Source organism: Alosa sapidissima, chromosome 2, assembly GCF_018492685.1.
Source record: "Alosa sapidissima isolate fAloSap1 chromosome 2, fAloSap1.pri, whole genome shotgun sequence".
Lineage (NCBI taxonomy): Eukaryota > Metazoa > Chordata > Actinopteri > Clupeiformes > Clupeidae > Alosa > Alosa sapidissima.
In genome coordinates, this window is record NC_055958.1 from 38,612,760 (window position 1) to 38,625,665 (window position 12,906).

Here is a 12,906-nt window from a genome sequence, read left to right on the forward strand (position 1 = left end):
AACACGCACACACACACAGGTCACTAACATGTCATCCACAAACGAAACCTCTGTGCTTAGCAAATACAGTACATTCGCCTCCAAACGTGAGGAGAAACTGGAGTTCCTTGGCAGGCCATAATCACATTTCTAACATAACATTATTATCAAATCAGTGACACTAGGAGCTAGACAAGATAGACCCTATAAATAGCTTAGTTTTCAACTAAATGTTCTGCACAATAATTTTCAGCAAAATGTTTTTAGATAAGCAAAACTTCCCCAGTGAAGTAAACCTATTGTTCATCTGTTTGAAGTCTGCAACAAAACTCACAGGAAGCCTACATCGTCTATTCATGTGGACACCCTCAAACTCATCAGGAAGAACCTCGAGAGTACCACCAACACACTCACACACACCAATACCCTCACACAGACCAGTACAAAACCACCAACACACTCACACACACCAATACCCTCACACAGACCAGTACAAAACCACCAACACACTCACACACACCAATACCCTCACACAGACCAATACAAAACCACCAACACACTCACACACACCAATACCCTCACACAGACCAATACAAAACCACCAACACACTCACACACACCAATACCCTCACACAGACCAATACAAAACCATCAACACACTCACACACACCAATACCCTCACACAGACCAATACAAAACCACCAACACACTCACACACACCAATACCCTCACACAGACCAATACAAAACCACCAACACACTCACACACACCAATACCCTCACACAGACCAATACAAAACCACCAACACACTCACACACACCAATACCCTAATACAAAACCATCAACACACTCACATACACCAATACCCTCACACAGACCAGTACAAAACCACCAACACACTCACAGACACCCAGTGTTTCCCCTACTATGTATTCAGCTGTGGCACAGCGCCGCTCCTAGAATTGAAGTGTTACCGCAAAAACACGCAAGTGAACTTCGGGAACAGCTGCCGTTCGTTCCTCTTCAGGTTTGATGTCAACAAATTATAGTAGGCTAACGTTGAAGGCGCAGTCAGGGATACCACAGGAAATCACGTTTGTTTGCGTTTATGGTTAAGTTTATTAGCAGATGCAATTTTGAGCAAAAAAAAAAAATAGCCTACATTATATTTTAACCAAGGAACCAAATGAAACAGCGAGGTAGCTCGCCTCTACCTTCAGTATTCCCAGAGAAATTCCACGCAGGGTTTCGTTTTTGTTTGTTCTATATAGTCAATGCTCTCAAGCCCTGTGTTGCTAACATACCTAGGCTGTGAAATCAAGGTCTAGCCTACTGTTGGGTTTAACTGAATTTGAGTAATAGGATACGCAACCATTTACATCTGGAGATAGTTAGAAATTATCATTATAAGCTTCCTACGACTAACAGCACCACTGCTGGAAAAATGTCTAGGGGAAACACTGCTCACTAATACACCCACAGACACCAACACACCCACACCAATACAAAAGCAGGAATGCACACTAAAAAACAGTGTCATCCAGCCGCCCCCGCCACCCCCCCCCCCCCTCTCTCTCTCTCACACACACACACACACCTGTAGACCACAGCTGGCTCCCTCCACAATGGCCATGCAGAAAGCCTCGGTCAGGGAGGTGTTGAGGAAGATGTGGCCTTGCACCAGAACATCTCTCACGTCCTTGTGGTCCAGAGCTCCCAGCAGACGCACCCTACACACACGCACACACAAACACAGATCAACATACACATATAAACAACGTAATAAAAACAAAGATATTCTAATAGAGTAAATAAGATGCAAACAAACACACAAACAGAGTTGTAAAAACAGGTGTATTACCGGTCATGAAGTTGGTACTTCTCCCTCACTTCCTCCAGGACTATTCTCTTGGGTCCCTCTCCACCAATCAGAAAGCACAGATCAGGGTGCTTTGCACAGAGCACTGGAATGATCCCGCCTAGTAAATCGATCCCTGAAACAATGTAGCAAGACAGTAAAATAAACAATCACCACCACCAATGATAACAAAGCCTTCGTCCACCTGAACACACATTCATCCATGTCAAATAAGCAAAGCACCCAACATGCAGATACTAACATACCTCACTCTGTCTCTGTCTCTCCCTCACACTCACACATACAGAGACACATAGAGACACACAGACACACTCACACACACTCACACACACACACACACACACACACACACACACACACACACACACACACACACACACACACAGGACTCGGTGACCGGTGCAATCCTGACCTGGCGCTACTCTGCTCTCCTCAGCTGAGAGACAGGAGTCATGGCAACACACACTTATGTTATTATATCTCTAATGGACCAGTAACCAGAGAGACACAACTGAGAGAAAGTGTGTGTAAATGAGTGTGTGCCCTTGCCTACGTGCGTGCGTGCGTGCGTGCGTGCGTGCGTGTGTGTGTGTGTGTGTGTGTGTGTCAGATATTAGGTACCCTCTGGATGCACATCCCTTCTGCACAGAGAGTAGCGACCTTTATCAACCCAGAGTCATGTCTTCGCGGTTATCATGTTGCTGGCTAGTTACTGTACTCTTTATTATTACCACTAGCTCACTATCATACTCAAAAATTAGCATGCTACTGGCTATCATACTCAAAGATTAGCATGTCACTAGCTGCTTTTGTTATGCTACTGGCTATCATACTCAAAGATTAGCATGTCACTAGCTGCTTTTGTTATGCTACTGGCTATCATACTCAAAGATTAGCATGTCACTAGCTGCTTTTGTTATGCTACTGGCTATCATACTCAAAGATTAGCATGTCACTAGCTGCCTTGTTATGCTGATGGCTATCATACTCAAACATTAGCATGTCACTAGCTGCCCTGCACAAACTATACAGTAGTGTTATGCTACTGGCTATCATACTCAAACATTAGCATGTAACTAGTTGCTTTGCACAAACTATAGTTGTTATGCTACTGGCTGTCACACTCAAAGATTAACATGCTACTGAACTGAGAGCTGCCTGAGAGAACTAAGCGGAACTAACTAGACAACATCTACCTAGATTCACTCTGTGCACTTTTACTCAATAGCACCACCTAGAGGGCTATGGAGTGGACTGCCTGGACTAGACAGAGTTGCCCTCCCCTGGCAGGTCATTTAACAGTCTTGGAGACCTCAATGCAAGGGCTGCTTTGTGGCCTTTTTAAACATGTTCCCTCTTTATCCTTTTAGGCTGGTCCCATTGAGATACAATATCTCCTCTGCCAGGGAGTCCTGATCCTTTGTGCATCAATCTGGATCTTGGAACGACCAGAGAGAGTCCCATGAGGATGATGGGGGAGCACAGAGAAGGTAGTGAGAGACCTGGCAGAGATCTAGTTTTGAGTCCAGCAAGTGCACTTTTGCGCGTGTCAAAGACGCGGTCCCAATTGTTGCACTTTTGCACTTGTCAAAGATGCAGGGTCCCAATTGTGGGACACAATTGCACACAAAAAAAAGCACCCCCCCCCCCCCCCACACACACACACACGTGTGCATTGATGACATCATTCTTGTCACGGGCGCGTGCGGGACACAGACGCGGGAGCATGTCACAGCCTTTAGCCATTAAGTTATATTCCTGTGATCTTTGTACAACTAAAACAATCCTGAAGGCTCTGGACATTATTTTTGTATCCCATTTGAATTATACAGTTCTAACTGAGTAGTTTTTGTTATTGGCACTATAATAAATCTGACTCTAATCTGACTCTAATAAATCAATTTAACATCTTCAAATTAATTTTAAAAGCACACACCCGATAATTCACACATAAGCACCCACACACACAGTTTCAAAGAAACAGTCAAACCAAAACTCACCTATGCATAATAAAAACAGCCCAGCAAACTCTTACACACACACACACACACCAGTGTGCACACAGCTCTTACCCTTCCTGTAGACCAGACATACACACATAGATACACACACCACACCACACCACACCACACCACACCACACCACACCACACCACACACAGCTCTTACCCTTCCTGTAGACCAGACATACACACATAGATACACACACCACACCACACCACACACACACAGCTCTTACCCTTCCTGTAGACCAGACATACACACATAGATACACACACCACACCACACCACACCACACACACACAGCTCTCACCCTTCCTGTAGACCAGACATACACACATACACACACACACACCACACCACACCACACCACACATACACCACACACACACACACACACACAGCTCTCACCCTTCCTGTAGACCAGACATACACACATACACACACACCACACCACACCCCACACACACACACAGCTCTCACCCTTCCTGTAGACCAGCCGGCTGACCACCACCACGGTGACGCGGCTGTCGTCGCGGCGGCCAGGCTCGGGGGTGAACTGCTCGGGGTCGACGGCGTTGGGGATGACGGAGACGCGCTCGGGCGGCAGGGCGGCGCGCAGGACCGTGTTCTCCTTGCTGGTGTAGGACACGCACACCACGTGGCTGGTGTCGCACAGCGTCACCGTCAGCAGCTTGTTGGTCAGCACCGAGCTGACGTCGGCGAAGCCGAACAGCGAGTGGTCCGTGAACACCGTGTTCAGGCCCATCGTCTTGGCGTGGAAGAGCGCGTCGTGCGCCAGCGCGGAGAACGAGCTGTGAGCGTGCACGACAGTCACGCACTCCCGCACAAACACACACCTGAGGGAGGGATACACACACACACAAAATGTTAGATAGGACATACACACACAGTGTTACTTTGCAAAATGAATACATTTGCTGCTGTGCTCTCCTTGCACTATTGACCATCTTCCACACCATTTGCACTATATTGTAAATATATATAGTATATATAGTAACCGGAGGGTTGCCGGTTCGAACCCCGACCAGAACGGCTGAAGTGCCCTTGAGCAAGGCACCTAACCCCTCACTGCTCCCCGAGCGCCGCTGTAGCAGGCAGCTCACTGCGTCGGGATTAGTGTGTGCTTCATCTCACTGTGTGTGTTCACTGTGTGTTGAGTGTGTTTCATTAATTCACGGATTGGGATAAATGCAGAGACCACATTTCCCTCACAGGATCAAAAGAGTATACTTACTTATACTTATACTGACTCACCTGAGAAGAGGCAAACTGTGGAAAACGGTGGTTGCTGTGGACTGGTTATACATCACCTGCACACAGAGCAAGATCAGAACAAAGAATGAGAGAGACACACACAGACCATGTTACTGAGGCAACAGTGATCTCCTCAGTAAATAAATGGTGTGCACACACACACTGAAAGTGTTACAGTGAGAAAGACGGACCTGTAGAGGTAAGTAGTACACTTTCAGTCCGTTGGTCAGGTAGCGGATCCCTCGCCGGTCGCCGTAGGCGTGAGTTGCAATCACGACCTTGTGTCCCTTCTCCAGCAAGCACTGCGAGAGCTGGTAGATGTGACTCTCCACGCCGCCCATGTTCGGGTAGAAAAAGTCCGAGACCATGCAGATGCTGTGTTTCACCGGCCCCGTGCGGCCACCGGCCGTGGGAGTGAGTGCGGATTCGAAGTCAGCCTTGTGAGGATGCGTGCGCGCAGTACGATTGTGCGATCGAGAGCTCGCCGTTCTCCGCTGTCCCATTCTGCCAACTTTCCAGACACTTTTAGATTCCCTGTAAGTAAGACAGAGATATACAAGTCTTGAAAAAAATTAAGAAAGCACTGTATAACCTTACTGGTAAAACAAATTAAGTCACACAGTTACCATTAGTTGCTGGTGGCATTCAAGATTTTGACAGGTAGCGTAAAACACCAACATATAGGCTAGATTTTTCCTCCAAAGTTCAGATTAACACAGTTATTAAATTGAGTTAAAAAATAACATATTTCCCATCATTTAAGACCAATCAACAGAATGATTACCACTCAGCAATGCAATGTAGCACAAGTTAGCTTGCTAACATTAGCTCAACATGAACAGAAGACAGTCGACTTCCGCACATCTAACTCACGGTTAACTCGCACGTAGCAATTGATTGGTGTTTCCACATAGTTTCGGAACAGTAAGCGTCATTGTATAGCTATTGATTTACAGTCTCCCGTTCATTTCTAACTGATTTAACAGCCTATTCAGAAGTGAATAAATGTTGACTTCCGTATACAATCTACCGGTCTTCTTCTTTGCCATTGCATAATGGCGAGGAATGCTTTCTCGCCACCTGGTGGTAGGGAGTTGACTATTTCTCAATTGTAAAATGTCGAACTTACAGCATGGGAAAATCTGACATTACATTACATTACATTACATTTAGCAGACACTTCTTGACCAAAGTGACTTACATATGTCAGCTATATTACAAGGGATCACATTGTCCCCGGAGCAACTTGGGGTTAAGTGCCTTGCTCAAGGGCACAACGGTGGAAGCCAGGAATTGAAACGACAACTTTCAGGCTACTGCACGCTAGCCCAGCTCCTTAACCACTAGGCCTACACTACCACCGCCCCATAAATGAAATAAGAATTAAAACAATCAAATTAAAATATAAACCTCTTTTGTCTGAAATTCTTTCTGACAGCCAACACTGGCCATATTCAATTCATTCGAGACCACTTGACCAGTTGTTCAGGACATCAGTTATAGTAGGTATTACAAAGGTCAAAGGGGACTGGTTTTAAACAGGGAGCACACAGTTAATTTGATATTTCTATACACAGGCCTACGGTTATATGGTAGCAACACTTAACAATGCATTGCAAAGAAATCTGAAAACAGACTAAACATTCACTTTTAAATGTTATTTAAATGAGCACATTAATTGACAGAGCAAGACAGACATGATGTTGAGCCCTTTAAGGTGCCCTATTCTTTTTGAAAGCAGACCCAGACTCTAATCTCTCATGTGCTCTCATCATGTGCAACCGTGTAAACAGCTACGTTACCCACCAATCAGAGCCAATACACCATAGGTCCTCCCCCAGACAGGAAGAGCTGAAAGAGGAAGTTGAACTGGGTGATAGATCGTCATTTTACTTTATTAAACCCAGATAACCATAGGTGGCTATACAACAGGAACACCAATAGGAAGGGCTATATTTATGTAATATGTGATGTAATAATATTCTGTATTATAACATTCTGAGTTTTTCCTGTAAAAGTTAGAGCAAACTTACAAGTTGTTTCAACTGAAAGACATTTCTTTGAGAGTAAATGGCTTCTAAATTAGAAGAGGATTTTTCCTGTCCTGTGTGCTGTGACATCTTCAAGGATCCCGTACTCCTGTCATGTAGCCACAGTTTGTGTGGCGCCTGCCTGCAGCAGTTCTGGAAGTGCAAACGGTCCAGAGAATGTCCAGTCTGCAGGAGGAGGTCATCAAGGGAGTTTCCGCCCCAGAATCTGGTTTTAAAGAACCTGTGTGAGACCTTCTTACAGGAGAGAAGTCAGAGAGCTTCAGCAGGGTCTGAGGTGCTCTGCAGTCTACACAGTGAGAAACTCAAGCTCTTCTGTCTGGAGGATAAACAGCCTGTGTGTCTGGTGTGTCAGGCTTCAAAGAAACACACCAACCACAAGTTCCAACCTGTAGATGAGGCAGCAGCTGACCTTAAGGTGGGTGATATTCACAATGCATAACAATGATGTCATGCTAAATAACTCTAACTAAAAAATCTGAATATCTAATCCTTGTCCCTGAAAGTAACTGTAATGTTCAACACACACCAGTAGGTGGTGCTGTTTTCCATTCAGTTTGTCACTGAGGTTATTCCCCCACCAAATCAGATAAGGTTATTGCTGCACCATCCCAAAACCAAGCCCTGTAAATTATTTCTGTTTTGGCCACAATCTTACATATGGTTCCTTTAAGGATTAAACCAGAGGAGGTCATTTTCAAGTGCTAAAAATGGGGTAGCTTATACTGTAGGACCATGAAAAACATAGTAGCTCATTGTATGGACATTTAGTTTCTTCTACTATTATCCTGTGGTAATTCATAGCTATAGTCTCCTCTGCTCTGTAGCTTAAATGTTATTCTATTGCTGTAGCTGTATCTCTGTAACTTAAATGCTATTCTATTGCTGTAAGTCACTTTGGATAAACACGCCTGCCAAATTAATACATGCATACATGTAGTTTACAAAGTGCTAGTGTCATAGATACATATTATACATACTGTAGGTATCAATTATTTGTATGTATCTATGAATATACAACAGTGGCACCTTGTGTGCTAAATGAACACACACATTGTGCTGTTCTGACATTGAATTTCAAGTTCCTAGCAGCTAACAGATAGTAGATAAAATATATTTGTCATGTTTGTCTATATTCCAGGAGGAACTGAACATTCGACTGAAAATGTTTCAGAAGAATCTGCAGGACCTTGAAGGAGCTAAACTCACCTATGGGAAAACAGCAGAAATAATTAAGGTGAAAATTGATGTCAGATATTATTGGAACATTGTTTTACTAAAATTCACAGATAATGAATATTGCAGATATACTCGGCCAGTTCCAGGGCCTACACAGAGAGACGTAGGTTAGATTTGCATGGTCTCATGTAAATATCTGCGTAGATTCTTCCATTAACAACATCTATGATATTCCAGACTCAGACCCAGAACACAGAGAAGCAGATCAATGAGGAGTTTGAGAAGCTTTACCAGTTTCTACAAGATGAAGAGGCAGCCAGGATAGCTGCACTGAGGGAGGAAGAGGAGCAGAAGAGTCAGATGATGAAGGAGAAGATTGAGAAGATGAGCAGAGAGATCTCATCTCTTTCAGACACAATCAGAGCCATAGAGGAGAAGATGGGAGCTGATGATATCACATACCTGTTGGTAAGAATCTGAATATATACAGAAGGAGTTGTTTCTTGGACAGCACAGACATACACTCAATTTGAAAGAGTATTTTTTTTTCTTTTTGGTAATGAACTAAAGAAAATGTTTATTTATATGCAAATAACTCTCTCCTCTGGCTCATTCACTTCTATGGGTAAGTCCCGTTCTGATTGACAGCCTGTCTTAAGTAGTAGAGGGCAGAGAAAAGCGGCCCAGCCACAGCCACAGCCAATCAGAATAGAGAGAGATAATAATGATGCTTCATTTGAGGGACTGCATGGTTACACTTGCTGTATACACATCAGAACAGAAAACTGAGTTACGCCCCTGATCCACTAGCATGCGATGCGAACACCGCAACGCAGTATCCCTATTCATTTCTATGAGAAGCGAATTCCGCACCCGCATAGGACTCTCGCCCCTGATCCACTAGCACGCGATGCGAATTCCCCAAATCGCGACGCTACCCTCCATGAAGACGCTTTGATGGGCGTCCCCTTTTGTAGATGTGTGGTAACGGCAGGGCAAGAGCAGGTAGCCTAGTAAACAACCAAACAAAATGTTTCCCTTCACTATTTTGAAATTACCGAGGGAAAGTCAATCTATAAATTAGTTTGCAATTTGGGCGGACATTTCAATCATGAAGTTATCCATGTAGGATTCTAGCCACACATCATACAAACGCGGAAATGTAGACACTGCTATGATTATTTTTTCTCACCTGACACGTTTCTGTACGTAGGCGGTAACCACACTACCGGAAAATTAGGTTTTGTTTAGGCTACGTGATGATGGACCTCCCCTGCGTTTTGCTCTACTATTGGATACTCGCCTCGCGATGGACGGATTCATTTGCATAAAGTTGGGGATTGCTGAACTTTTTGACGCGCCGCAGCCACAGCACTCGTCGCACCGCATACCCAGAGTCCTATGCGGGTGCGGAATTCGCTTCTCAAAGAAATGAATAGGGATACTGCGTCGCGGTGTTCGCATCGCATGCTAGTGGATCAGGGGCGTTACGGCTCCCACACACAGCTGCGTGCATCGCGTTGCTGGAGACGCATCCCATTCACTTTAAATGGGCTCACGTGATCCGTTGCCGAACTGAATTGTGGGTCCGTCGCGTCGCGTTTCTCCCACTGCTCGCGTTGAGGAGTTCAGCTGTTGCTGCACCGACAGACGGCACTGGCCAATCAAGCCAATCTACGGACGGTACCAACCAATCACATTACGGTTTTACTTCGTAAATCGGAATCCGTAACGGCTCCCACACACAGCTGCGTTCCGTCAATGCATTCCAGTGGGTGTTCCCGACGGTAGCTATGCAAATGACTTGGAGTATAACCGTAATTTGATTAGTTGGCGACATCTGTCGATTGGCTTAATTGGCCGGTGCCGTCTGTCGGTGCAGCAACAGCTGAAATGCTCAATGCGAGCGACGGTAGAAACGCGACGCAACGGACCCACAATTCAGTTCGGCAACGGATGACGTGAGACCATGTAAAGTGAATGGGATGCGTCTCCAGCACTGCAACGCACGCAACTGTGTGTAGAAGCCGTTACACTAAATTGCATTTACATGTAAAGTGATTGTCATCATGTCAAGCTTGTTTAGTCTGATGACTTTGTTACCTTTATTTTAGTGAGGTGCTGTGATTGATGACGTAATGTTAGCGAGATAAATATTTGAGGGAAAACCTTGAGGAATCTCATCAACACTCAAACATGCAAATTGTGAAATGAGAGAGAGATTAGTCATATTGTGTTTTATTGCATTGATATGGATTGTATTTAATATGATTATGAGTACTGCATATTGTGTATAATATTGTAATATTGTATGTTTATGTGTTACTCTACAGAACTACAAGAGCACAGTGGAAAGGTGAGTGATCTGCTCCTGTCTCTCTCTTCTCAGTGGTTCTGAACCCAAACCCACAGCAGCACTAGCCACGTTTACTTGGACACCTTTAATCCGATTAAAAACGGAATAACGGCTCAATCGGAATAAAAATACCTGATCTGTTTAGACGCCATGTATACGGTCATTTGGATTGCCTGCTGTATCTTCTCAACGAAAAGCAGCTCAACAACGGCTATTCCGATTAAAGAATCTAAAGCGCTTGAGAGCACCTGATCGGAATAGAACATAGCCCATGTAAACAGATGGCACGGATTTTTCAATATGAATAGTTTAATCAGATTGACAAAAAAACTGTCCATGTAAACTTGGCTACTGACTCCTGAATGTTATTCTAGAGCCCAGTGCACACTGCAGGATCCAGAGAGGGATGCAGGAGCTCTGATCAATGTGGCAAAGCACCTGGACAACCTGAAGGTCAAAGTCTGGAAGAAAATGATTGGTCAGTATACATTTTTTTCTGTTTGCTTAAGCACATTTTTTGTAACTATGGCTTTTTTTGCAAAACTCTACACACAAATAGGAAAACCTTTCACCCTACTTCTTCACCTCCACGTCCTATTCTTCAGCCTCCTCTAATTCTTACTCTTCTCACTCTTCCTGCTCCCTCTATTGTACCCATTGTACATGACCTGTGGCTTATTTATAGTGCTTAGGCTGATTGAAAACAGTTTTCACATGAGAAAGTGTGCCAGAGAGTTGGCAAAATAGTGAAAATAATAGCCATACATGTGTATAGATTTGCTAGGAGTGTGTTGATCATTTGGAAATTAAGTGTAAAGCATGAGTTGTGTTTACAGTTCCGCAAAAAAAAGTGCTGTGCAGTGAATTGTGCCTACAGTTGTGCAAAGTGTGTGTTACAAAATTGCAAACTGAGTGCAAAGCAGCGTTTGTGCTTTTAGTTTTACGAACTCAGTGAGTAGTTTTGCTATAAGTATTAATAGTTTTAGAAATTGTGCTATAAGAATCACGGTTGTGTTTAAGCATTCAGAAAAAACTGTAATACACACAGTTCTGTTCCAACATTACCCCCCCCCCCCCCCCCCCCACCCCACCCCCATACCACAATTATTAAAACATTTAATCTACTCTTACTCTATTCTATTAGTATTTTATATCTGGTTTAGATTTCATTTCAGTGTGAGATTCTGAGTGTCCTGTGCATGTTCATGTGTGTGTTCTTTTATCTGCAGCTCCTGTGACTCTGGATCCCAACACTGCACACCCAGATCTCATCCTGTCTGAGGATCTGACCAGTGTGAGATATGTTAAAAATAACCCACAGAGGTTTAATACATATACCAGTGTCCTTGGCTCTGAGGGCTTTAACTCTGGGACTCACTGCTGGGATATGGAGGTTGGGGAGAACACAGAGTGGGCTGTGGGTGTGATGGCAGAGTCTCTCACGAGGAAGGGAAGCATATACTCCAGGCGTGGGCGGTGGCGTGTGGTGTATAGAGATGGTGAATATGGAGCAGGTGCTCCTCCTCATGGTGACACTCGCCTCACAGTGAAGCAGAAACTCCAGAGGATCAGAGTGCAGCTGGACTGGGACAGAGGAAAACTGTCATTCTCTGACCCTGATAATAACACACACCTACACACTTTCACACACACTTTCACTGAGAGAGTGTTTCCATACTTTAATACTCCCTGTAGTCTCTGTCCTCTGAGGATCTTACCAGTGAGTCATTAATAACAGCAGAGCAGCACTGATGGAGCTGATGGTGTCTCTGACTGGACTCTCATAAGGCCAGTAGGTGTGATGAGGGTGGAGGTCAGATAGGACAGATTAATGGATAATAACCATGTGTGTGATATTAGCTAATGCTATGTAATCAGTTTAATACAGTTTAATAAAACAAAATTAGACTTTTCAATTGTTTTCCTTTATTGAATTTAATGACTTGCCTAAGCTACACCAAATGTGCCCATAACATTACATTACATTTAGCAGACACTTTTATCCAAATTGACTTACATATGTCAACTGTATTACAAGGGATTACATTGTCCCCACAGCAACTTGGGGTTAAGTGCCTTGCTCAAGGGCACAACGGTGGAAGCCGGGAATTGAACCCACAACTTTTCAGCTACTGCACGCTAGCCCCGTTCCTCAACTACAGTACACAACACTAACATGCTAGCATT

General features: G+C 44.3%; 2 protein-coding genes across 5 annotated transcripts in view; one reads left to right on the forward strand and one right to left on the reverse strand.

The window, feature by feature from the left end:
• piga (phosphatidylinositol glycan anchor biosynthesis, class A) overlaps positions 1 to 6,175 on the reverse strand; it is a 9,124-nt gene extending 2,949 nt beyond the window's left edge. For 2 of the 4 annotated variants that reach the window (XM_042070787.1, XM_042070779.1), the window contains exons 1-6: positions 6,010 to 6,175; positions 5,328 to 5,670; positions 5,137 to 5,192; positions 4,342 to 4,718; positions 1,841 to 1,973; positions 1,577 to 1,709 (exon numbers count right to left, since the gene is read on the reverse strand). In XM_042070787.1, coding sequence (XP_041926721.1) covers positions 1,577 to 1,709; positions 1,841 to 1,973; positions 4,342 to 4,718; positions 5,137 to 5,192; positions 5,328 to 5,639 — 1,011 coding nt within the window. In that variant the 5' untranslated portion in view covers positions 5,640 to 5,670; positions 6,010 to 6,175. Of the gene's footprint in view, positions 1 to 1,576; positions 1,710 to 1,840; positions 1,974 to 4,341; positions 4,719 to 5,136; positions 5,193 to 5,327; positions 5,671 to 5,762; positions 5,891 to 5,920 lie in introns of those variants that run through there. The other 2 variants (XM_042070783.1, XM_042070785.1) reach the window with 2 other exon arrangements.
• An 811-nt stretch (positions 6,176 to 6,986) lies between these two features.
• Positions 6,987 to 12,604, forward strand: LOC121691741 (E3 ubiquitin-protein ligase TRIM39-like). Its single transcript, XM_042071188.1, has 6 exons — positions 6,987 to 7,602; positions 8,326 to 8,421; positions 8,601 to 8,831; positions 10,697 to 10,719; positions 11,094 to 11,197; positions 11,949 to 12,604. Exons 1-6 carry the CDS (start codon positions 7,207 to 7,209, stop codon positions 12,449 to 12,451), a joined length of 1,353 nt encoding a protein of 450 aa, XP_041927122.1. The 5' UTR covers positions 6,987 to 7,206; the 3' UTR covers positions 12,452 to 12,604.
• The last annotated feature ends 302 nt before the right edge of the window (positions 12,605 to 12,906 follow it).